Genomic DNA, 26,532 nt, shown 5'->3' on the forward strand with positions numbered 1-26,532 from the left:
CTTGCAGAGCACGAGGTGCATTGTACATAGTAACTGGCCCTCAGTCAATGCTCATATATTCCTACTATTCCTGTGGCCGACATATGGGCTAAGCAGGAAAAAGAGATAAATTATTTCTGGTCACGGTGGAAGATGAAAAGGTCGCCAAAGATCCTGTGGTCGTGAGTACCTAACGCCCCCGCCTCAGCATGACAGCGCACACCCCGTCGCCCGGAACACGAAAGCCTGCGTTGCGGGCCAAGAGCGCGCTCGCGCGCCCAGACCCCGCCCGCCCTCAAGGCCGCGCGCCAGGGGCGGGGCCGCTTCCTGCCGGCGTCTGGGACCCGCGAACCCCTTCGGGCCGCCGACCTCGGGCGCCTGCGCCGCGCTCGCTCCGCGGCAGGAGGGGGCGAGGCGGGGCGGGGAGCGCGTGGAGCTGGTGCGCGCGCGCGGCGCTAGCGCCTAGGTTTGGCCCTGAAGCCGCTCGCTCCCCGGTCTAGGCGGCCGCTCCCGCGGGCGTCGAGGGCGTGGCGGTGAGGCTCCCTGCACAGACGCTGCCCCGACTGCCGTCCGGGGTGTCTCTCCAGGCCCGGCTTTTCGTGGCGCCCCGTCCTCTCCCTTGGCTTCCTGCTTGTCTTCCTGCAGCAGCCGAGCGCACAGGTGAGTCTCCCCTTCGCAGGGTGGGGCAAGCCCCTGGCATCGCTAAGCAAGGTTTGCAGCCAGCCCTGGGGAGGGTGGTGGTCCAGCCCCTCTCGCGCCAGCGTCTCCTCTGGCAGCTCTGGGATGGTGTTTTGGAAAAACAACAAAAACAAAAAACAAAAGAAAAGAAAATTGTCTTATTTCCACGACAATTGTTTCTTCCAATTGTTTGACTTTTTGAAAAGCTTACAGGCCCAAACCGTAAGGCAGGAAAGGTGCAGTCGGTAATACACAGAAGGACAGAAGTTGGAGGCCCCTCTTCCTCTCGCTCCTCCTCGGATAACCATCGCATTACTTATTCGCTAACTTCTTGAAACTTGTCTATCTGCTTCCATCTGCAGCCTGGACCGGTAGAGCAACGGTGCTGTTTTCAGGTTGCTTCGTTCCAGCTTCCGTGCAAAATCTGCTCATCTCCTTCAGGGATTAGGCGTCTTAGTGTAGGGAGCAGTTCAGATCTGAGTTTCACACGCAGACCAGGATTATTTAAAGTGCTGTTTTTTGTGTATTGGTAAGCCAAAAATTTCACTCCCCCTTACTGAAAATTACCTAGCACACTACGTTTATTCTAACTTTTCACAGAACCCTGCATTTGGCTAAAGAAGCAAATGACTGTAGCTGTGATTACATGTGATTTAAGACTATTTCATTAGCTCTGGTTCTATGTATTAAATTATAAAAACACAATAGTGAGACCGAGAATATAGATGTTCGTATATCATGCAAATTTGTACTTTTGGGTGGGGGTTTTATGATGGCATTGTAGATGTGCACTTTTGATGCAGGAAGACAATGAAAGGCCTGAAAAACTAACAGCCCCTTTTTTAGCCATGCCATCAGTTTTAGATTTTACGAGGTTGGCAGACCTTTTCTTTCTTAGCTTGGGAAGATATATCAGTGTTCTTAGGGAAAACAAGATTTTTCCCACTATTGAATTGTAATATCTGTAAAGCTTTTAAACATGTGGATCTTAAGGGTTACAAATGAGAACAAATTTTGCATGGTGCTAGAGGATTTGTTGGTTGAAAGACATATCATGAAAAATAGTGTGATTTGGGAATCTTTTAAGATGAAGCCTGTGAAATAATGGAAACTCTAAAGTTCAGGGTAATTTGTTTATTTAGACCCCCAAAATCCACAGAAGGTGGAGGTCAGATAGTGGATCTCCATTTTTTCTCTTATAATATAGAGGTTATAGTGAGGGAAAATGAATTACATACAGCAGAACAAATAGTATCAGTTTTTTATATCTCCACTTCAGTTATTCTTTAAAATCTATTATTTTCATATGTTCTGGCAGTTGATTTGTGTTGTTTGTTTCTGTTCTCTCTTTCACGCTAACAAATACCACTGTTCCTGGTGGATCACTCAATGATTAACCTCAATGATTGTAACAGGACCACTTCTAGATTATCTGAAATGAGAGCACAGGTCATTGAAATATACAAAAAAAAGAAATCTCATTTTCACCTGGTTTACAGTTGCACAATTTAATTTTACTGTAACTATTAAAATGTAGTAAAGTTCTACCTATAAATGGTGACTGAGGATGGAATGGAAGGTAGAGGCTTGTAGGTAGCCATTCATCGACAATCCTGAGGGTTTTTGTAGAAAAGAAATTTAATCTATATTTATAATTTAGAATTTTTAAAAAGGAATGTAGCAGTTCAACAGCATCGGTGAATATTTTCTGTGTGTTCCGTGTGAGAGAACAAACAGAAAACACGAAGCCGGGTGACTTTCCCCAGGTGATTCAGCAGGGCCCCGTAGAACGGGAAATGGGGTACTTGTTTGCTTCCAGTATTGTTCAGTAGCATTTTGAACACATCAAAAAATAATAAGTGCATCTAGCCTGAGGTATTTTAAATGTCCACCAAGTTGAGAAGCATAGGATTTTCAAAAATTATTTAAAAAAAAAATCCTGGAGGAGAAGGAATTTAGTCTTTCTGATCAGAACTTAAAATGCAAAGTCAAATCCATGTGAGTGACATTTTGGCTTGATGGATTGCTTTTGTCACAAGACTTGTAGCAGAGCAGATGGTCATGCTACTTGGACTTTTCCACTCATTTGATGTTTCCATGAAAAAACCATTCGCCGGAAGCCAGCCACAGCTACAGTTGCGCCGGAGGTGATGGGGAACTTTGCTTACAGAAGCTGGAGGAAATTGGTACAGCCCTTTGTGTTGAACCAGTCAACATTTCCCTGGGATAGTAAACGGAGGGGCGGATTAGTCTTGTGATAGTTGGAGCTGGGGCAGAGTTAAGGACACCTCCAGTAATACCAGCATGGAAACAGTATCCCTTTGTAATCTTCCTTTGCTTAATAAAACCAAGCTACTTTTTAAGTACCAGCTGAGTTACCTCACAAGATGATTCCTTTACACACGCGCTACGATTGTCATGTCCGCTGGCAGACTTTGATCATCTCTTTCTATTAAAATCTAACTGCAGTTATAATGTCAAAAATGATGAAGTGGGTGACAATCTTGACTTACAAGCTATCGCCAAAAAAGTCTCACGGCTTGCCTTTAGCAAGAGGCCCACCATTGGAATGATACTATGTGGACTGGATTACAACATACAATTTTGTGAGGACTTTTTCAGCTAGTTCTCTGGTTTTAAATCTTTAACCATTTTCATACAGCAGCAGTATCACTGCCGCCGGTGGTTGCTGGTTTTGTTGATAGGTACGGCTTGAACAGTTTTCTTAAAATGACACGTACAAAGTGTTGGTTTTACTTTTGTAGTCATTTTGTAGCTTGGAATTAGATGATTTGAGTATGGATGTTTCTCACTTTATTGTGTTAATATCAGTTCCACCGATGGCTCCGATATTATTTGGGTCCTTTCCACCCAACAGTGCATTGACATAGATTGTGCCGATGTAAGAATCATTACTGAGCACTCACTGTATGCAAAGCAGTATTCTGAACGCTTAGCGTATATTCTTTCATTTAATTCTTCTACCATCCAAGGATGATTATTGTCCCCTTTTTATAGTTGAGGAAACCAAAAAGGAAACAAAGCAATTTACCTAACATAGAGCCCTGGGGGGGACTAGAGTTTAAACGGGGGGACCAAAGGACAGAAAAGTTGGGTTATAGAGCCTGATGCGGGTCTGACGCACTGTCCTTAGAGACTGTCCCGACGTGTGTGCAGTCACTGTGGCATTTCATCAATCCATTCTTTTAAACTGTATCAAATATACAATAATGTATAAGTGAAGAAAATGTACCAAAGCTATAAAGATTATTGAACAATCTTGTGACCAAAAAAAGCATATAATTTAACAATAATCTAAAAAGCTTGAAGGGAAAATAGCTAGAAAGGACATTACTGGGGTAACTGACGAAATTTGAATATAGACTCTGATTTAGAAAACAGAATCATGTCAATGTTAAATTTCCTGGTTTTGATCATTGTAGCGTGGGTTACATTAGAAAATGGTCATTGTTCTTAACACACTGAAGTATAGGGGAGTTATGGGGACACACTCGTATTTCAGTGGTTCAGGGGAAAAGTATATGTATAAAAATAGGGGAAGAATGATTTTTAAAATGGGCAAAAATGTAAGTAATTGGTAACCCTGGCCAAAGAGTATATAGGAATTCCTTGTACTGTTCTTAAAACTTTTCTGTTTGAAATTATATCCCCTCCAAAAAAGTTACCCAAAAACAAAGGTAGAAAACAGGAAATGAAGGTGTAACATTCTAAGAATATTTTTTTCAAGTCAGGTAAAGGATTGTTTCCTGTGCTCTGATTTTTTTTTAAGGGGTGGGAGGAAGGAACTTGAAACAAAAAAAAAAAAAAACCTTTTCAAAAATAACTTGACTCTCAAATTTACTAATCTAGCCATTCACAGCTCCCCAACTCTCCAGCCTCAAAAATGGATGCAGTATTTTTTTTCACTTCTTTTTAATGGGTTGGAAATAGAGGGAAGATTCACAACATTAGTGTCTCTAAGAGCTCAGACACAAAGACGGTCCACTCTTAGTGACACTGAAAGTTAAACTGGGTTGGTCTTATCCTTGCCCTGCCTGAAAACCTTCAGTGGCCTACTGATATTGACTGGGCTTTATGTCGCAACACTGTAACCTTGTTTTCAAGGGTACCTCCGCGACACCAACCTTTCTAACTTTGTCCCATGCCACCCCCACCAAACATGTACACTCTGTCCGCATCAGGTCACAGGATCTTTGTGCAGGCTGATCTTTTTGTCCTCTTGCCTTTGCCCATGGACTGTTGGCTTTGCTTCGAATGCTCCCATTCTTTTCCTGCTGAAATTCCGTTCACCCTTTGAGTCTCACCATAACCACCTTGGGGAAGCCGCCTCTAACCTCATGCAGAATTCAGTTTTCCTTGGCCTGTGCTGCCCTATCAGTGGTGTAAACACAGTGCTCTCTGCTTTCATTCAGCAATCCTTAGTAAGCATGTACTCTGAGCTAGAAACTGTCCCAGGGACTGGGGATTCAGTGGCCCTCCTGGTCCTGTAGCTAGGAGCGGTTTGTAAATAAATAGTCATAAAACAAGTATATAACAGGAAAACAAAGGACTGTGAGAGCTGCAACCCCCCGCCCCGCACAACGTAGCCTTGACGAAAGATTTACAATGAAAGCCGCAATGAGATACGCCTTCTCCCCTCTTCAGGTTCCTTTCCAGATTGGAGATTTCCAGCACAGTTGTCTAATTAAATGAATAAATTTAAAAGCAATTCTAGTCCCTGTGGGCTACCCAAGTAGATATATTTGATAGAAATCTAAAAACAGAAGTCTCGAACTCAGGAGAGGGAGGTTGAGTCTGGAGGTATAAATTATATAGAGCAGTGGTCTTCAGTGAGCTTAGGCAGGAAAGACCTAGGGGCAGGTCACAGTCTCTTGGGGTCTCTTTCTTTTTCCAAACTCCCCACCCCTCCCACTGCCCAAGATTCTGCTCATGCTTTCTCCTCAAGGTGGGTGAATCCTTCCTGGCGTAAGAATCATTGTGGGGAACGAGAGGCGGCACTGATAGCATGCGTGATAGCATAGGGAGGTGGGAAGCGCTGGTGGTGAAGTGGGGAAATGCTTGGATGTGGGTACCACCACCCAGGAAGGGGAAGAAGAGGAAGAGGATGGGGATGGGGAGGAAACCTTAAAGGGACAAGTTGTAAAGGGTGAGTGGAGAAAAAGGAGCCAGTGACAAAGACAGTTGGCGAGGGAGAGGAGGCACGAAGGACCAGGACCCAGAAGGCGGGCACAGGGAAGTCCCACAGTGACTTGGGTGCGCAGCAAGGTCTCCTGCTGCAGAGAAAGGCTGAGGCCTGGAATTAGGTCCCAGCTATGAGGGAACCATTGCCGTCCACAGTGAGGGCAGTTTCAGCCCCAAAAGGCAGTGGCAGAAGTCCAGTTACACTGAACTCAGGAGTGGCTGCAGCAACTACGTTACTCTTTCCAGGAAGTTGGCAGGAAGGGGAAGGAGGGACAGGGAGAGGGTAGGTTGGGGGGAAGGTCGAATCTGAAAGGAAGGCTTTCTCAAGCATTGGATGGGTGGGGACTGGGTGGGGGTGGCAATCCTGAAAAGGTTTGTTTACTGAGGAAAGGGGACAGATGGAGAAGGGGAAATTGAAAGTATAGGAAGCAGTTACTGGAACAAGATCCTTTAGGAATGGCCATTGTTGTTAAGAAGAAATTCTTGTTTTGAGGGAGCTCCTTGAGGATAAGAACCTTGTCTTATTTACCTAATGTACCTAGTAATCCCTGCATGCAATAGGCATTTAGAAAATCTTTATAAAAGTGAGTGAAGGTTTTACTTTTTAGAATGTCTTTCCTAATTGATGTAGTAGGATAACAACAACAACAACTAAACACTATTTTTATCCTATAATATTCTGTAACATACTCTGAGCAATATATTTATGGCTTTGTGTTCTTGGAAATAGGGTAATATTGAGGTAGTAATAATCATGATGACTTAATTTTTCTGTGCATGATATTTCCTGAATTCTGTTGCAGCATCTTCAAATGTGTTATGTTCAAGGCGCTCTGCTCGGGGGGTGTGGGGTGCAGTTCACTGGAGGGGACAGACACGCATGTGAACAGTACGTATAAGACAGACTCTTCTGCTGTTTAACAGAGAGACATTGGCAGCTCCGTGCTTTGGGGTTAAAATTATTGATTATTAAACATTCAGAAAAGGACATCGTTTGTCATCTATGTCAGATTTTACCTACTGTAAATATTTCAAATATTAACAAAGACTGGCTTTACATAGAACTTTTGGTTCTGTGTAACTGAATTCTTTGAGAGTACACCCAAAAAAGCCAAATTGCTTAAGAAAGGTAAAGTGAGCTCCTCACAGACCGCATTTCAGGGTGCAGATGGCGAGCGTATCCGCGTGGGTTCTGTGCTGCCGCGCCAGCTTCAGTGTTGTAGACCTAAAACCCACAACAAATATGTGAAGGCAGTTCTGGTTCACATTTTCCTTCCTACGGCTTGTAAACTAGCATACACATTGATGTTATCTCATTTTCTGTTATCTTTTTTCCCTCAATTTCACTAGAAAACTTCTTGCCTTTTTTTGTTTTGTATTATATCATTGCCAGTGAACTGTATTGCACAAACTATGCCATGCAAATCCAGTTAGCTCCTATAGAATTAATTTATGAAAACTATAATGAGTTGATTTAAATGCTGATTTATCTTTAGTGAATAACATTGTTTCCTTTGATGAACTATTTCCTTGAGAATTGATTGGAACATTTCTTGGCCCTCAAAGTCTAATCTCTGTTGTTTTCTTTTTTAACAGTAGATTCCTGGTAGACATCTTAGGACTTTAAAAACGGAAAAGACCTGCTTTTAGGGGATAATGCTGAGGGACACTATGAAATCCTGGAATGACAGCCAGTCAGATCTCTGTAGCAGCGACCAAGAAGAGGAAGAAGAGATGATTTTTGGTGAAAATGAAGATGATTTGGAAGAGATGATGGATTTCAGCGATCTGCCCACCTCACTTTTTGCTTGCAGTGTCCATGAAGCAGTGTTCGAGATGCAAGAGCAGAAGGTAGGCCTGTACCCTGCCTGTCCCTGCAGTTGGTGTGTGTTGAATGTACATGGTTTCGGGGGAGCGGAGCAGATGGCTGCCTGTTTGCGAAGTTTGTTACTGGTCCATGGAAAGTGCAAAAAGTGTGCATCAACCTTTAGACATTGCTGCAGCATTTTCATTGTATTTTATAAGAGCATCAACCTGTAACACACAGGAAATATCTAAAAACCAGTTCTTCCCCACAAGTATCTTGAGAACCACTGGTTTATAGTGAGTCAGGTCTTATTAAGTGCACTCACTCATTCATTCATTCACTTTTGGAGCCTGTCGTTAAGAAAAAGCTACTGATTTTTAGTGTGGCTTCCTGTTACTTGGGAATAGATTCACCAAAGAAGAGATTCTTTTAAAATCCTTTTCTAGGGCTAATTACATAATTAGGACTATTTATGATTTCATCTTAACAGATGTGTTAACATTTTGTTTTACTTTCTACATTTTGACTCGGGCAAAATGATTACGTTTATTTTTTAAAGGTTACTCTCCTTTAGTTCATTTATTATTTACCTGGAAAGAGAGAGGTTTTGTGTGCTTATTTTTCCATCATGACCTCACAAAAGCGTATTAGCCTTACTCTTACAACAGTAAAATATTTCTCCCATCGGTATAAATTTTGCACGCTCTGAGACGTTTCCTCACAATGCTATGAGCAGCCCTTTCATTTTGTATCTCTGCACCCAAAGTGTTCTCCCAGTGACTTTCTTGGAGCAGAACTCCATGTAGTTTGACTCATTACCCACTTGAGTGCCTGCAGTGTGTAAGGCCCCCTGCTAGTTGCTTCAGGGGATAGAGCAGGAGCTTAAACACTTGCTTGTCTCAGACCGATCATTCAAAGTCCTGCAGTGGAGATAAGAAGTCATTTGTTGTAAGATGGAATACCAATGTCTTTAGAGAAAGTGCACTGGGGTATCAGAGGAGAGAGGATCACAATCAGTTGGAATAAACGATCTTATGGGGAGATGGCATTGGAGTAGAGCTGTGAAGGCTGGTAGGAAGTTCGCAGGGAAGGAAAGAGAACTCTGGCCAGAGGGAAGAGAATGAGCGAAAGAGCTGAATCACGAAGACCGAGGACCACTTCAGTGAGTAGGATGCAGTTCAGTGTGGCCGGTACATAGGTGAGATGCGGCCGAAGTCGAGGGATATCGAGCTGGAAAGGTGAGTGTGGGGCATCCTGCAAAGCTCCGGAGCTTGCCCTTCGGTGGTGCATAATCTGAGCGGAGGAGTGACTAGCAGAATTACGCTTTAGGAAGATCACCTGACCGCAGTGCGGGCGGAGTGGTGGAAAACCTGCCCGGAGACACTGAAGACCTGGAGTGGAACAGGGAGAGGGACTGCAGCCGCCGGTTTTGTATCTTCTGGGTTTGTTTTCATTTACAAATGCCATTTTTCTTTCCCCTAGTCAGTCATAACATGGTCATTTTGAAATCATCCTTCCCAATTTTCTCCTACTTCCCTAAGAGCACTACATTTCCATTTAACAATTACATTAACCTTGTTTATTTGTTGTTGTTAGAAACCACATGTATTACCAATTTGTCTTAAAATTACATTCATAAGAATTCATTCAAGAAACCTCACTATCTTACCTGTTCCAAATTTTTCTTTTTTAACTGTAGCATGGAAACTTTCTGAACTTGCCGAAGTGGTGACTTCCTATTGGTTTTTCATTTTTAAAACTATTTGGGGTTACACCTGAAACCTATATAACTTTATATTATCTAATGTCACCAATAAATTCAATTAAAAAATAAATAAAACAAAAATCTATTTGGGGTTATACAAGGAAGGGTAAAAGTAGGTTTATAGTTGTGAATACATGAAACACAGTTCATTCTTGTATTATTAATTAATTATTGTATTATTTATTGTTACAACTGTAAACCTACTTTTGCCCATACCTTGTATCTAACCTAAATATATATTGGAGATTATATCAGCAGAAATTCTAGTAGCAGTTCAGTGGACTTCAGGTTATGTACAATTCTTAGTCATAGTAAATTATATATGAATGCCTTAATGCTAATAAACTGAAATTGTAAAATATAAAATGTTTATATAATAAAATTATGTGGATCATCAGTTGGATATAAAATGTGAGGAGAATCAAATGTTTCCTTTACATCATTCTCACCGTCTTACTCTGCTTTAATTTCCCCTGGAATAACCCATTTATGCAGGTCATCCACACGCTGTATGTGCAGAGAACAAAGCAAAACAAAACCATTTCTGGTGGGTTTATAGGCAGGAGAATCATAATTGCAATTAAGCACTTTATTTTCAAAAGAATCGTAGTGTTTCTCCCCTGACTTGAAGAGCTTTTTGTCTTTATAATTTTGTGTTGGAATGAGCTTCTACCCTCTTCTGAATAGTAGACTAACACAGATACCATGCTCATATACAGGTGAATCTTCATTTTAAATTGCTACATGTTGGCTCTACATTTTCATTTCTGTTTCTTGAAAATAGTGTGCATGAGGTGGGGGAGGAAAAGTGAAGACTATAATGAGCCGTAAGAAATAAACTGAGGCTTATCTCTTAATTCTGAGTGCAGCAGCTGCACAGGTGTCAGGTTTCATGCGTTCGCTCAGCTTCGCTCAGCTAATCAGTAACCCCGTCGGGAGCACTGACTGCAGGGTTAGTACCTAGTTCTTCTATAACAGATTTGTGTTTTTCCCAATTTGATTTTGCTTAATTGCTCACTGTTTTTAACCCCAGTTTTCCTTTTCTTAAGGAAAAATTGAGCAGCCTTCTGATTTGAACATGAGAGGTTTTTAAAATGCAACTTAGGTTTTTATAATGAAAGAAACAGGACTATTCTTTCTGTCTTAAGGTCTGTGTGTCTGAGGGGATGCAGTAAATGTTAATGCAAAGCAATATTGTTTTTTTAAAAATGTTTTTAAATATATTTTTTTAGAGAGGGGGAAGGGAGGGAGAAGGAGAGGGAGAGAAACATCAGTGTGTGGTTGCCTTTTGTGCGCCCCCATCTGGGGACCTGGCCCACAACCCAGGCAGGTGCCCTGACTGGGAATAGAACTGGTGACCCTTTGGTTTGCAGGCCAGTGCTCAATCCGCTGAGCCACAACAGCCAGGGCCACAAAGCAATACTGTTGATAGGACTGACTTTATAAAGAAAAGCATATGGCTTTGGATTATAGTCCCTTCACAAAGTACTGCTTTAAAACTGTCTCTACTTACCTACTCCCTACAGGACGTTGATCTGAGTTGTTTCTCTATTGATGGTAGTTGGGGTATATGAAAACATCTCTGCTTGCTCTCTTGGTCCTGCTTTTTGATCAGTAATATGTCTAATACAATTCTCAGTACAAGGTAATGCCTGTTAAATGTTTTTTGAATGAATGGACTTTGTATGATGGTTGTTGAGGACTAGCGCTGTGATGAAGAAACAGAATTATGAGCTGAGGAGGTTAAGCAGTATGTCGGAGATTTCATCCAGAATTACGATTTCAGGTACACTGGCCCAAAATCTTTTGTGGTCTGTGCAATCATATGTACAATATAAAGCTTTCTATCAAGTATTTGGTTCTATGCCCTCCATTTAAAGAAGAGTAGAAAATATTATTTAAGAAAAGTAAATGGTTTTTGGAAGTTAATACACTGATTCTCTGGTTTTTAGATTAAATCAATTGTGTGTTTTCTGACACAACCTTCAATCCAGAAGTCAGCCTTATTTGAGAAAATGATTTGTTTTAAATTTGGGAACTGAAAAACAGATTTAAAGGAAGAATGTTTCTGTTTAGTGAACTCTGTTTTTAATAGTGCCTGGAATATAATAAGATTTCAGTAAATATTTGTTTAATTGAATCTCTAGTGCCATTCTGGCTGCAAATAAATGGAAAAACATCCTGTGTCATAGACTGGAAGACTTAATATTGTTAAGATGTCAATACCACCAAAAGCCATCTACAAATTCAGTGCAATTCCTTTCAAAACCCCAATGACATTTCTTACAGAAATAGGAAAGCTCATCCTAAAATTCATACGGAATCTCAAGAGACCCCCAACTAGCCAAAACAGTCTTGAAAAGGAACAAAGTTGGAGGACTCATACTTCCTGATTTCAAAAACTTAATGCAAAACTACAGCAGTCAAAACAGTAGGTACTTATATGTCAATTATATTTTAATAAAAAATAAAAATAAAAAATAAACCAGTGTGGTACTGGAATAAAGGCAGGCATATTGACCAATGGACTAAAACAGAGACCCCAGAAATGAACTTTGCCTAGATGGTCGATTGGTTTTCACCAAGAGTGCCGAGACATTCAGTGGGGAAAGAACAGAGTTTTCAACAAATGGTGCTGCAAAGACTAGACCTTTACACACAAGAGAATGACGGTGGAGCCCTACCTTATCCCATATACAAAAGTTAATTCAAAATGGGTCAAAGACCTAAATGTAAGAGATAAAACTCTTAGAGGAAAACACAAGGGGAAAGCTTTTTGAAATTTGGATTTGGCATAATTTGGATATGATACCAAAAGCTCAGGCAACAATAAAAAATATAAATTGGACTTCATCACAATTAACCATGTGTGCATCAAAGGTCACCAGCAACAGAGTGAAAAGGCAACCTACAGAATGGGAGAAAATATTTTCAAATCATACCTGGTAAGGGATTAATATCCACAGTATATGAAAGAACTCCTAAAACTCAACAACAACAAAAAACAAACAACCCAACTGAATAATGGGCAAATGACTTGAATAGACATTTCTCCAAAGAAGATACATAAATCACGAATAAGCACATGAAAATATGTTCAAAATCACTAATAATTATCAACATCATTAATAATCTGATTCTGCAGATCAGAATCACAATGAGATACTACCTCACACCCATTAGAATGGCTGTTATAAAAACAGGAAGGTGTTGACAGGGATGTGGAGAAAGCGGGGCACTTGCGCATTGCTGGGGGGGATGTAAAAAGGCGCAGCTACTGTGGAAAACAACATGGCAGTTTCTTTAAAAATTTAAGCATGGAATTACCATATGATCCAGTAATCCTCCTTCGGGGTATGCACATGAGAGAACGGAAAGGGACTCTAACAGATATATCAAGGCTTATAGCGGCATTATTCACAATGGTCAGGAGGTAGAAACAACAGAATAAACAAAATGCAGTATATACATACAGTGGAATGTTATTTAGCCTTAAAAGGGAACGGAATTCTGATACATGCTGCACCACGGATGAACCTTTGAAGACAATACGCTGAGCAAAATAAGCCAGACACAAGAGGACAAACATGAATGCGGGATGCCTGGAGAAGCTGGATTCAGGCAAACAGAAAGTAGAAGGGTGGTTGCCAGGGGCTGGAATGAGGGCGGGGCGAATGGAGAGTTACAGGGTACAGAGTTTCAATTTGGCGTGAGGAACAAGTTCTGGAGAAGGGTAGTAGTCGTGCACAATAGTGTAAAGTTAATGCCACTGTAGAGTTAGTACCACTGAATTGTGCACTTAAAAATGGTCAAAATTGTACATTGTGTGTTTTATGTATTTTACCACTATAGAAAAATGCAAGAATCCATTTTCTTGAGTTACTCTTTGTAATATGTTAATATATATTACATATAAAATATTTTAAAATGTAGCCTTTTATATGTATATATAGACAAGTGTATATATACACACATACACACATATATTGAGTATATCATATGTATGTATTGGACACCTCTTGCCCCGCTAGACATCCTCATGGCCCACCTTTTCCCACCAGCTGTTATTAGGGAACCTTGTCGTAGATGGTAGCCGAGTTCATGGATTGACACTGGGTTCTCAGACCGCACCACAGTGAGTATGACATTTAGGGATTTTCAAGTATCTTACAAGACTTTGAAATGAAAAAGCAACCTTCGGTTACCTTCAGTTATAGTCGTAGTTTTAATTGCAAATAATTGACCTCAAAAACAAGGGTTAAAAAGGACTTTAGGTCGTTTAGTTAAGCAGTTAGGTGTCCTAATTATCGTCAATATTAGGATATCACTGAATAATCAGGGTGGCTGTCCTGTTCTTAGACATCATGGGTTCACAGATCCACATGCTGCCTTCATTTGTGTCTGCAGTATCGAATATGGTGCTGGCTGCGGTTAAGTTCTAAGGAGATGGGTGAACACGATGAAGTGCCAGCCATTGTAGAGCACAGGGAGAGAGGGACAGTTGACATGCAAACAAGTGAGTAAGAAGTTCGGGTAACAGCAAGTGGTATGAAGAAAACAAAATAGTAGAGGGATGGAGAGTGACTTGATGGGTGGCAATTTTGAACTAGCGAAGCCAGGAAGGGCCTGTGTGCGGAAGTGACATTTGAGGCGAGACCTGAATGATGAGAAAGAACCAGTGTCATCATCCTTGGCATCTTCTAATTTAACTGAAATTCATCCTAACATTATTTTAAAAACTTTTTTCCAATTGTGTACATAATAGAATGCCTTATAATTATTTATCTGTATCAAAACAAGGAATGCCACCTGTCCTGCATCGAAGCTTTGCCCCCACAATCTCAATTTCACTTGGAAAAGGTCTGCCACGCTCCATATCCAGGTAGATTCATGGCTCTGGGGTTCTCAGGGGCAGCTGGATTACCCATGTGTATATGTTCCTAATCTGTCAAAAGCAGAGCGCTCCCGTGGGTGGGGATGGGATAATTCAAAAGCGAGCAAGCTCAGAATAGACACACACATCACCTCCACACTGGCTGACAGAGCCCAGCTTCTGAGCCTTGCTGTTTGCTAAGTACGTGCTGAGTAAAAGACTGGAAGATTATCTACAGGGTCAGGATACCAACACTCCCCGACATTTATGTTGGACCTTCATAAATTAATTTCAATTACCGTGTCTTTTTTATTTCCTAATCTGATTTACCTTTCTATTTGTGTTAGCTGTATAGGTGGTATTATATTAGGACGGCAGCCCTGACTGGTGTGGCTCAGTTGGTTGGGGTGTTGTCGTCCCACACACCAAAAGGTCACGTGTTTGATTCCGGTCAGGACCCATACCTAGGATGCAGGTTCGGTCCCCGGTCAGAGCGCATATGAAAGGCAACTGGTTGATGTTCCTCTGTCTTACAGTTATTATGTGCTTTAATACACAATATCAGCCATTTCCATTTGCTTTAATGGCTCTTCCTTCTCCTTTGCTGGCTTGTCACCGTGAATACATGCAGAGCAACGCGTTTTCAAGGGCCCCATCAAAGAGTTGACTTTAAGAAATAATTAACAAAACAAAAAGGTAAAATTAATAAGCAAGGGTAAAAGCCAGTGAAGTGAAAACTATATTTTTTCAATATGTAGAATTTGAATGTAACTACCAAAAAAGAAACAAACCCCAAAACAAAACCCTTCTGTCCCTCCCTTCAATTCAAGCCCCAAGTTCATAGAATAACAGGGTCCTCAGTGTCGTGACAGTTTTCTTTGCTTCAAAGGGCCAAGTGCTGAAGAGTCCTGGGAAGAGAGACACTCGTCTCATTAATCAGCAGTACACTGTCTCACCCACTGCGCAGGCCTCGTGGGCGGGCACGTCTCCTAGGTGACGGCTCCAGCAGCGCCATGCCTCTGAATTGCTAAAGGACAGCTCGGAAGGGCAGGTTCCAGCTTTCTATTGAAAACCCCCATAGTACCTGCGGTCTAGTTCATGTGTCATCTCTGTCCTTTTCACCTCCTGCCTGGGGAGTCCACGTCATACAGAAGAGCAGCTTTTTTTTTTTTTTTTGGTGACCATTGTTGCAAAATTCTTACCCTGTTTCTGTTAACAGTATTAGTACTTGCAACTTACTGTTCTAAGAGCTTTAAGTCTTCACTCTTTCTATCCTCACACTAACCCCATTAGCTGGGTACTCTTATTATCCTCATCAGCCCAGGTGAAGAAACTGTAGGCGCAGCTTGCCTGAGGTCACACAGCTACACACTAGAGCCAGGAGCCAATCTGACGGCCTAGCTCCAGAGAAGGTAAGTTAGTTGAGAAGATAAGTGGCTGGTAGGAGCCCTATGACCTTCCTGCAGTTACCTGCCCAGGTTGTAGATTGTTCCCTTTTTTGCGGTCTCACGTTTGAAGGAGTGAACATCCTGTTACTGGACGCAGAATGGAGTATTTTGTCCATAATAATGACCAAAGAGCAGAGAGCTTCCAGTTCTCGGAATGGATAGTGTCCTCTCACGCCCTCCTCTCAGATGTGGAGGAGGGTGTGGTCTGTTCATCAGCGCAAGTGCTCTGTCCCCAAAGTCACAGGAAAGATGACCGCGTTGACAGCATTGTCTGTGGGCCATCGGAGCATCTGCAGGCTGGCACATGCCATGCTGAGGCAGGGTGTGAAGTTCAAGCTGCACCTGGACCTCTGCAGCCTTTGCTCCTTTGTGGGGGGCCGGAGGAAAGAGGAAGTGAGGATCCTGGAGAGTGGAGTCATGGATCTGTCTGTGTTTCTGGCACAGACAGATGGCACTGACCTTGACAGTGGAAGCCTGAGTACTGGCAACAGCAGTCAGGGTAACTGAAACTGTCTCCTTTTCCTGGGGAAACGTTCGTGGCTGGTTTTCCGAGGAAGAACTCACTGGTGTGGTTTTTCTCACCTCTGATGTCTTAGACCAAAACTGTATGTTTGAGTCCAAGTGCCTGGATGAGTTGGCAAACATTAAGAGTTTGGTGGGCCCTCTTGAGTGTCTGGATTAGGTAGTTGCGCGCCTGTAATCTGACTGCCTCTTCAAGATGTCCATCAACCAGCGCGGCGGGGTAGCGCGAGGACACGTTGAGCAGGAGGCAGAGTTCTCTGCTTTGCACCATTTGTCTGCTGTTTCCCTGCTTCTGATTCATCTGTGCTTTCCTCCAGGGGCTTTGTAATCTGCTCCTCTGTCCTCTCTGCTCTTTTCTTTTCGGTTAACAATCAAAACAGCCTTTAGTCTAAAAAGAAAAAAAAATACCATTGCTTCTGGGTACTGTCAGGAGCTGGGATCGCATTAGAAGTTCTCACAGTTACGGTTTGAAGATTGTGCCTCCTCTATCAGTAGTCCCCAGAAAAACCAAATGAAAAGTGCTCTTGTTCACCCATGAGCTGTGGGGTTTGAGTGCCATCCATTGAGTGCAATACCTTTGTATCTCGGGTGGGGGAGAGCGAGGGGGGGAGGTGGGGGCGGGGGGGAGAGCGAGTGCGCGAGAGAGCGAGCGCGCGTAGAGTCTGGTAGACACCCTGGCTGCTGCCTAATCAGCTTACCTATTAATGTCATCAGGTGGTACTGTGTGCCCATCTCACTCCCCTCCTTATGTGGTGGGCTGGGTTTTTGAGGTGTTTTGAGGCGAGCAATTGGCCACCAGCCTGCTTGGAAATGACTTCTGCATTGTGCACACATCTTTTGTACAAGCACAGCCATGGGTAAATTTCCGAATTTAACCACAGGAAAAAAGGGAGACATTTTTATAACCAGAATTCATACTAGCAGTTGTCCTGCTAGCAATTAGTACTAGCAGTGTGTCATCCTAATCAAAGACGGGAAATGTCCCTGACCGAAGCCACCTCACCGGGCGGCTGCCAGGTGTGGGCTCGGCCCCGCCCCCGCTGTGCCCAGCAGTGCCAAGGCTGGGTGTTCCCTGTCTTTGCTGCCAGCCTGGCCACTTGCCCTACACTTCTCTTGTTTTCCCTTACACTTAAAAAAATAATAATTTGGCAAAACTTACAGTGAAATGCACATATCTTAATTATGCATTTTGGTGGATTTTGACAGTATCTGCTCATGTAACCAACACTCCAGTTAGAAATATTTTCGTCCCCACCCTAATGCCAAGCTGTAGTTTGTTCCCATCAGAAATGATGTATCATTGGTTTGACCACCTTCTTGTTGATGGTAAGGGAATATTTCAGGTCTGAGGGAGAAAAAGTCAAAGTCCTTTAAGAATTCATCTTCCAGTAAGGCAGAGTATACATGTAGTAACCGTTAAAACAAAAATCAATATTGAACAGATAGTATGTTATATTTTTTTTTGAATTTTAATTGTTTCATGTTCATTGCTGACCTGGAAAGGTGTTGAAGGCAATATAAATGCCATATGCCAAAGATTATAGAAGGATTTTTAAATTTTTCCAGAATTTTACAAGTGCCCCGATGATCAAAGTCACGTTTTTTTTTTTAATTCACCGTGCCTGGGGGGGGTGCTCTCTGTGGCCAGTGAAGTCTGCCCCCCTGGCTGTTTGTGAGCGGTGATTCCTCTGCACTGCGCCCGCCCCCAAGCAGAAGTGGAGGCTGCCACTGCCATGGAGGAACCTGCAGCCTCTGGATGCTGGAGAGATGGAATTTCCTATCTCAGATCTGCAGAAGACACAGCGTGTGAAAACCCTCTTGCCTTAGGATGCCAAAGACAATTTCCCTGCTGAGAGCGCCGAAGCATTGCTCCTCCACAATGAAACTGGACCTCTCAATGTGGAGTTGTTGGTGGACACCTCAGGTTCTTTTCGTCCAAGGCAAAAAAGTGCAGCAGAATTGTTTTCATAGTTTGTTCTTTGGTGACATTGATAAAGCTCACCTTTTCTGCTTTGGGATGGGGAACAGAGAGTAGTCCCAGAAAGGTCACTGAGCTGCCATCCTGTAAGCCTTTTTCCACTTCCTCCTCTGGGGGTTTTAGCGTGCCTCTTGCCCAGCTACAAAGGACTCTTCTTGAATTCCCAAGAAAGCTGTGGGTTGCGTGTTGTCCTTGCCTATTTGAGGGGCAAGTTATTTGTAGTCATTTCTACTGTTGACTTATTACACAGGTGGCTTCAGCGTATGAAGGCAGCTTCTGGTCAATATTTTGTGGAAAACTTATTTTATATAACAGGAAAAGCCTTAGGGACTGCTTTTTAGGCTGAATTACTGGTATTATCCCTCTAGATGTACAGCCACAGGCAGGACTGAGTGACCACTGAGAAAACAGAGTAGTCAGTGATGATCTAGATTGTAGGGCACCTCCGCTACCTTATCAGAAGTGAATGTGTAACTATTGCCCTGTAACAGGGTGGTACTAATTCTTTTATTGTTAAAAGATTCAGCAACTTGTGAATTATTGCTAAAACAATTCTAAGGAGAAAAAATAATATTTTGATTTCTGAATTAAATCATGTTGGTCGCAAGTCATTCATCACAAGTAACCTTCAGTCCGTGTTTACCGACTATGTCCCTGCGCCCTGTCTGTTGTCCCCTGCATCCCTCCTGTGCTATCGCCAGGTGGGGAGGGGCAGCCTGAGCAACCGACGTGTTGACTGGTATCTGTGCATTCATGGAACAGCAGGGCCACCAGCTGAGGGCTCGTATCTTTTCTTCCTCAGATAGAAAACCGGTGGTTTTGCCTCTACATAAATTTTTCTACAGCACCTTACAGCTAGAAGTCAAACGTTTTATAAACTATATGCTACACCAAGGGCAAAATGGAAGTGAAGGAGAGGGAAAGAATGAACAAAACTTGTAAAAAGCTTACTAATCAACTCTTTCATGGCTTCATTTTTGAATAATTATGGATCAGTTCACAGGTGTTGGGGTTTAGAAGAGAGCCATATACCCCTTGCTGTCATCTGCCCATCACAATGTTACAGTGTATTCCTGGAATGGCAAAAAAACTGTTTTGAAAGGAAGAAGGATGTGATTATCATTAAGTAGCTGTGTAGTTTGCAGGATAGCTTGTGTTATTGTTACTGTCATTGTTGTGGGAAATTAGAAATAAGTATATGGTCCTTTTCCCTTGGGAAAGGAAAATTGTTTTATGCACAGAATTGCAAAATACTAATTTTTCATAAACCATGATTAATTATTTCTTCCATAGTTTCCATTTTCATTGTGTTCAGTGTTGGTGTTTTTTAACTAGGTCATGTGAGAATTTTAATATTACTTAGCATTCAAAATATGTTGAAAGTAAGCCTCTACCAAGAATTAGATGGAATTTCACAAAATCTCAGTTCTAATTTTTTTAAAGAGTGATTCCTCTGCACTGTGGAGCCAACCATCTTTAAAATAGATGCCAACCATCTTTAAAATAGATGCTGGGGAAAACTATGTAAAGTACCTAGAAGTATTAATAATTATTAGCATTTAATATATTTATATTTATATTTCTTTTAAAAAACTGATGTCTATTCTAAAATCCCTACTATCTCTATAATGTTATTTATTTGTCCATATTACTTTAATATGTAGAAAAAACATGGTAAATAAGAATAGGATTGATCTTACTGCTCACCTCCTCTTGTAATACATTGGAAATCCAGCCCTTAGTGCAAGGTCTGGTGTGCATTTGATTGTTTAATATATTTTTTTAAATGAATGAACAAAAATAATAGAATTTTAGGATAAATGACATTTTCTAAATAATGAGGGATATTTGAACATTAGGAAAATAAATGCACAAATCATTTTATATTTTGTCAAATTGAAGATATTTTATAATGGTAGGTAAATGTTCAAATTGAGAGAAGTTAATAAATGAGGGAATGTATGATTTTCACTTCACTATCAACAGGCAACTGGAAGATTTTCACATAGACCAAAACCAAAGCTAATTTATAGGTTTATTTTATTGTGTTACTATTGGCAAGCCTAAGGAGTATTTCTGAAGGTACTGAGAATGTTCTTAGGTCTCTTCTGTGGCATTGCATTTATAAGGACAATTTAATGTTGCTGTTCTTCTACTAACTGTAGTTAGTTTTCTCATTATCCCAATTCATTAACAAATGGAGAAAGAACTTTTTTCCCCTCAACTTCATAAAATGACTCAAATATTGTTCTCCTTTCCTGCTGTATTCCATCTCAAAATACTTAGGGCATATATCATCTCATTTTACCCAAAAATTCTATTTTTGTGGAATTGAATACACCCAAGTGAACCTTGAGGAAAAAATCTGTATTGTTTTTCTTCTGTAAAAACAGCTATGGCTACAGGATATCAGGCACCTCAAAAGAAGGTGCTAAATGCACATTGGCATCTTTCATAGAAATTTTATGCAGAGGGGGGACTAGCAAAAAACAAAGTGAACACAGAAGATCTGAAACAATGGTAGTCAAGCTGGATTTATTGCTGGGCTCATGCACACACACATTCTTTATATGAGGTATATCTAAAATATAGGGATGCATAAAGGTGAGAAGTAAAGGATGGAAATTGAGGTCCATGTGGTATATAGCTAAAAGAAGGCTGCAGCAGCTGTATTAATATCAGACAAAAACAGACTTTAGAGCAAAAGCATTCCTAGAGATAAAGAGGACCCCTACCTGATGATTAAAGGTTCAGTTTGCCAGGAAGAGAAAGCAGCACTAAACTTCTCTGTACACAATAACCCACCATAACTTTAAAGTAAGAAGCAGTCCTGGCCGGGTAGCTCAGGTGGTTGGAGAGCCCTCCTGGTCCACCGAGTGCAGGTTCATCCCCAGTCAGGGCACGTACAGAACCAGCGAGTGGGTGCATCAGCAAGTGGAACAACAAATCAATGTTTCTCTTTATCTCTCTATCTAAAAGTCAGTTTTTAAAAAGCATTTTAAAGTCTATGAAGCAAAAATTGCAAGGAAAAATATATCCACCTAAGAGTGGGAGATTGTAACAGACCTCTCTTAATAATAAATTGTTCAAAAAGACCCCCCCAAAAAAAAACCAGTATGTAAAACTTTCAAAGAGCACAAGCTTAATATACTGCACATATTTACAAAACTGTACCCAAAAGCTGCAGAAAGATTCAAGCACACACAGAACATTTATGAAAATCGATGACATATTGAACCAAAGACAGATCTCAAAAATGTTGAGGGATTATTGGCATCACTATGGATAGCCAATAAGAAATAAGCAATAATATTTCTCCAAAAGAGATAAAATCACAGCAGCATAGTAGTAGCAAAAGAAGGAGGGAGTCCAAATTCCAAAAGCATTAGAGGCATTTTGGTATGGCTCTAAAATGGAAAACCATGTAGCAGTGAAAAGGGATGGCTTACAATTATAGCAACAAGGGAGAACTTAGGAGCAAGTTACTGAAGAATACGTACAACATGACTGTATCTTTAGGCATACAAATGTAAAAGCGTAGAGCAAGGGAACAATAAACACAACATTCCAGAAATGGTTACTTGGAAGGAAGAAAGGAATGAGATGGGGCGGAAACAGCGGGCACACTGGGGACTTCACGACTTCAAGGTAGTAATGTTCTTGATCAAAAATTGGACATGTTTGTATCATTTTTTATACCTCACATTTATTTTATAATACTCTGCCTTTACTTTATAATTTGAGTCTATTCAATATTTAATGAAGTTAATTACTTTTAAAATAAGTACAAGTTACAGAACTTAGCATATGAATAACAGAATACAGGATGTTCTTGTACACCTGCAAGAAAAGTATGCTTTTTGGAGGGAAAAATGGGCAAATTATGAGCTCTATCCCATGTTTCTGTTTAATGATTTAAATTTCTTTTTGTTAAAGGTTTTTTCTTTTTTCTTTTCCTTCCATTCTCTCTGCCCTGCTGTTCTCCAATTTGTAGGAGAGATTCGAAGCACTTTTCACCATCTATGATGACCAGGTTACATTTCAGTTGTTTAAAAGCTTTAGAAGAGTCAGAATAAATTTCAGCAAACCTGAAGCCGCAGCAAGAGCACGAATAGAACTCCACGAAACGGACTTCAATGGCAAGAAGCTGAAGCTGTATTTTGCACAGGTATTTCACAGAGCCCCGAACACCGTTCTCTGATTGTTCTCCATCCAAAAGTATTATCTGACTCCATTTTCTATATTCCAGCAGAAATGAATAATCTCAATCAGCAAATAATGTAAAAATACCGTTTCCTTGATTTTAGAGCTCTATAAATTTGTGTACTAAGCCTATTTACCCCTCCTTTGTTTTGCTTAGACTAATAGTGAAAGGAATTCATTTTTTCTGGTAGCTTTTCTCAGCCTGGGCTTTGTGAGGGTTAAGCCCTAACACCCGAAGATCAGGGAATTAACTTTTCTCCTAACATCTAGAACGGCACTCATGATGCAGCATCCTTGGGGTATTTGAAAAATATCCGAAGTCATTTCTGTGTTCTAGAATTGATGAGACATCCCATTGAAAATGGCTGCAGGCCTCTGGGGTGACCAGGGAGGTGGCACAGCCCTGTACCCACAGGGCTGTCTTGAACTTTAAAATTGCAGAAGATCCTGTGGGTTCCCAGGAATTGGCTGTATTAATGCTGTTTACTGATGTGACTCTGAGAAACCAATTTCTTAGAAGAATTGGTGAAATAAAGGTGTTAGATCTCTGCTGAAGTATGAAGTGCACTGTTTTATTTTCAACAAAGTACTTTTTTTCTTGGTCTTAGCTTTCACATTTAAAAGAAGAGAGGTTTGTTGTCTCCCGTTCCAGATGAAAACCAAAAAGACATAGACCCAGCCAATGGGAGAGGGAGACTGTTAAAGAGAAATTTTTAATTTTCTCCAAGGAGAAGTAACAATTAATGTAAAGATGAACATGAAAAAGCCCAGTTGCAAATTCTGAGCATCTCCTCCCTTGCAGGTCCAGACCTCCAGTGAAACACGGGACAAATCGTACCTCCTGCCGCCCCAGCCGGCCAAGCAGTTCCTCATCTCCCCTCCAGCGTCTCCGCCGGTGGGGTGGAAGCAGGGCGAAGACGCAATGCCTCTCATAAACTATGATTTACTCTGTGCTGTGTCCAAATTGGGACCAGGTAACAAACATCTATCTTCCCTGGGGTTTTTTTTTGCAAAGAAACTTTTGTATTAAAGACAATATTCAGCAGTTTGTGTTCTAGCCAACCAGTGGCAACGGAATCAGGGTGGAGGGTAAAGTCACACAAACCCCCGTTCACTAGCATTTGCTAATAACCCCGTGACGTTGAGCGAGTTACTTAGCTTCCAGTTGTCTCAGCCTCTGTTTTCTCATCTAAAGTAGGGATCATAATAGCTACCTTTCAGGGGGGTTATGGGATTAAACAACATATGCGTAATACTCAGTCATCTAACTACAGTTTTACTGCTACAAATTCCACTAGTACGTAACAAGCCATTAGTGAGTATTAGCTGCCTTTCCTCCCTGCTCCGTCACAGTATCAGACAAACGTCTCCTCCACTGAAGAGTATTTCAAGGAATTCATGGTGATACCATATTATCCCTTCCCAATTCTTCTCTTTATTTTTCATTTCTTTTTCCTTCTATTTCTCTCATCCCTTTAAAATAATATAAGAAATCAATGCCATTCATTGCTGGTTCAGACTAATTGTCCACCCAAGGCAATGTTATGTCTGTTATGGGGGAGGTGAGAGTCATTTTGAGGGGAAGTGGCTTTGTTTTTGTTTGAGACAGTAGAACTGGATCTTGCATGTCTGAGGCTGTGTCATAAAGAGATTGCTGATGCTGACAGGAACATTACAGACGTCTCCCAAGGAAAAACTGTAACCATTCTGCAGATGAGATTCACTTGTTCTGTTCATAGAACAGTAATTAGCATTTTAACTCCTAGGCCTCACAGCTCCTTACAGCTTGTTTCTTGAAACAGCAAAAGTTTGTAAGAACCTTAAAGGATCACAGCTCTAATGCCAAAACAAGATAAAGTACTCTGACATGGCATTTGAAGATTTAAGAACCAGTGATCAGCCATTAAAATGTGGGTAGAATGAGAAGCTTCAAGAGACAAAACCCTTCTTTTTGCTGTTTACCTCCATAGGAGAGAAATACGAACTTCATGCAGGAACTGAGTCGACACCCAGCGTCGTGGTCCACGTCTGCGAAAGCGAAACTGAAGAGGAAGAAGAAACAAAAAACCCCAAACAGAAAATCACCCAGACGAGGCGCCCTGAGCCTCCAACCACAGCCCTGAGCGAGCCCCAGGCCTTCGACTGCACGCTGTGAGGCCTCTGTTTAGGGCGCAAGGCAGCGGCCGTTGCAGCGTGGCAGCCACGGGGCTCACGGCCCTCCTGCCGGCGCATCGCTGCTAATGGTGTAGGTGAGGTGAGCAGGGCGTGACACGCAGTGCTGTCCCCAAGCCTGCACTGTGGACGTGGCAGTCTGGAGTAGAGGCTGATTTTACCTGTTGAGAGTTTCAACTGATATTCTGAACAGCACTTCAAAGCATTAACCCCCAACATGCAGCATCTCTTGAGCATTTTTAAACAGTAGCAAATTAGGAAAACGGCCCCCTCCAGGAATGTTCCTCTCCCTGATTCCATGTAGCATGGGGTACCCAAAAGCTCAAATTATTGTCCCTGAGTGCAGTACCATTTTTATGAATTTAAAAGTAGTCTTACAATTTTAATGATCTAGTGTGGTTATTTTTGTACTGGTATAATAACTTCTAACTAAATCTCTTGATCAAAGATTGTCATTCAGTGTACCTAAAATTTTTTGCATGAAAAGAAATGAAGCATAGGGTAATTCATAGAAAATCATTTTTCTCTCATATTTTTTTTTAACTTCGGAGAAGAAATGCCAAATTCACTTTGACTGTCAGAATCAAATGGCACAAATCTATGTGCACATCGTTCTCCTGCTTGGAATTCAAGGAAAGCGGTGCACGCACCACTGTCCTCAGGCACCCTCCGTCCTTCCCAGAGAAAGAGCTGCTACTTTGGAAGGGGGACGTAATCGCCAGTGAGCCTGACTGACTAGGAGTCAGGTGGCTCCTGCAGGCTGCCACTGCGGCCGTGTCCTAGCCCACAGCATACCAAACTGTCTTCAGCCGCCTGTGAAGTTTTTCTATGCTATACATATTTGTGTGTGTCATTTATAGACTTTAAATTAGAAAAGGTAATGATAAGATCTGAAGACCATTTTAAAGGTGCCCATGTAAACATTCTGCAGCTTGAAAGGACGGTCACGCCTACTCCATTTCTGTGAATTAGGGAAAGATAGGGGGAGATCATTTTGGTATTCAGACTTTCTTTTTTTGGTGAATTGTTTTACCCTGACTTACAGTAAGCATTTACCCTAAAACAGAATTATTTCTCACTTACGTTTCAGAGCTGATAGTTGAACCTCCTAACGTAAGAAGCAAGCATCTTTGTAATTCTTTGGGATCCATGCAGACTTCAAAGTCCTTTTTATAGAAAAGTCTCATAGCTAAATGCTTTGCTTTTGGTCAGCGGCTCTGCTGATTCTCCGCTCACACTGTTGTTGTCTACGTGTGGCTCCTGGAATGTATGTGCGGGGGTTGCACATCTAAGTTTGGGCTAATACACCAATGTGGCTGCCCCTGCAAAGAGAGAAGAATGCAGACAGTGCAGGCCATGATGTCTCTACATTTTTGGTGACATGTTTTTGTGGTTTAGATGTTATTATGGTAGAATTTGATTCTGAGGACTTAAGTTATATTGCAAAAAAAAAAAGTTTTGTATGTTTTCCTTGCCCTGTAATACTTTGAGGTGATAAACTCTTCTATTTGTATATATCTACCACAGCTTAGCCTCAATGTAAATTCAGTTCAGATTTGCAATTCCGTAGCAATTTATTAAATTCAGGTCACCAGTTGGCAATTTAAATCATGGCCACTAAATTCAGCTTTATGCCAGTTTTTAATCTTACCTGATTACACTAACTTATCATTGCAGAATGGACTCTGTAAGCCAAGAAATGTATGTATTATCACCAGGTGGGGATTTTAAAATTTCCTTTTAGGTAATACTTATTCATTGTAATTTTCTAAGTGACCAAAACCTATGCTTTATAATTTTGCTTGGCTTTCACTCTCTACCTTCCAGTTAAAGAATATTGTATCCTTAACATGTAAAACATTTTAAAAAGTCAAGCATTGCAAATTACCCAAGTTTTTTGTTCCC

At 41.4% G+C, this 26,532-nt stretch overlaps 1 protein-coding gene across 1 annotated transcript; it reads left to right on the forward strand.

The window, feature by feature from the left end:
* Window positions 1-427: 427 nt before the first annotated feature.
* RCAN3 (RCAN family member 3) lies at window positions 428-26,532 on the forward strand. The gene is made up of 5 exons (XM_054571731.1): window positions 428-639; window positions 7,456-7,710; window positions 22,247-22,420; window positions 23,258-23,429; window positions 24,426-26,532. The coding sequence occupies exons 2-5, from the start codon at window positions 7,516-7,518 to the stop codon at window positions 24,608-24,610; spliced, it is 726 nt and encodes a 241-aa protein (XP_054427706.1). The 5' UTR covers window positions 428-639; window positions 7,456-7,515; the 3' UTR covers window positions 24,611-26,532.

Source organism: Pteronotus mesoamericanus, unplaced genomic scaffold (assembly GCF_021234165.1).
Source record: "Pteronotus mesoamericanus isolate MK-2021 breed Mesoamerican mustached bat unplaced genomic scaffold, CSHL_Meso_final contig_221, whole genome shotgun sequence".
NCBI classification, from domain to species: domain Eukaryota; kingdom Metazoa; phylum Chordata; class Mammalia; order Chiroptera; family Mormoopidae; genus Pteronotus; species Pteronotus mesoamericanus.

What these genes read in the sequence shown, in the direction of transcription:
- RCAN3 (XM_054571731.1), top strand. Translation starts at nt 7,516, where the DNA reads ATGCTGAGGGACACTATGAAATCCTGGAATGACAGCCAGTCAGATCTC. An exon ending in TGAAGCTGTATTTTGCACAG is followed by an intron (nt 22,421 to 23,257) that starts GTATTTCACAGA and finishes CCTCCCTTGCAG; the next exon opens with GTCCAGACCTCCAGTGAAAC. An exon ending in TGTGTCCAAATTGGGACCAG is followed by an intron (nt 23,430 to 24,425) that starts GTAACAAACATC and finishes TTACCTCCATAG; the next exon opens with GAGAGAAATACGAACTTCAT.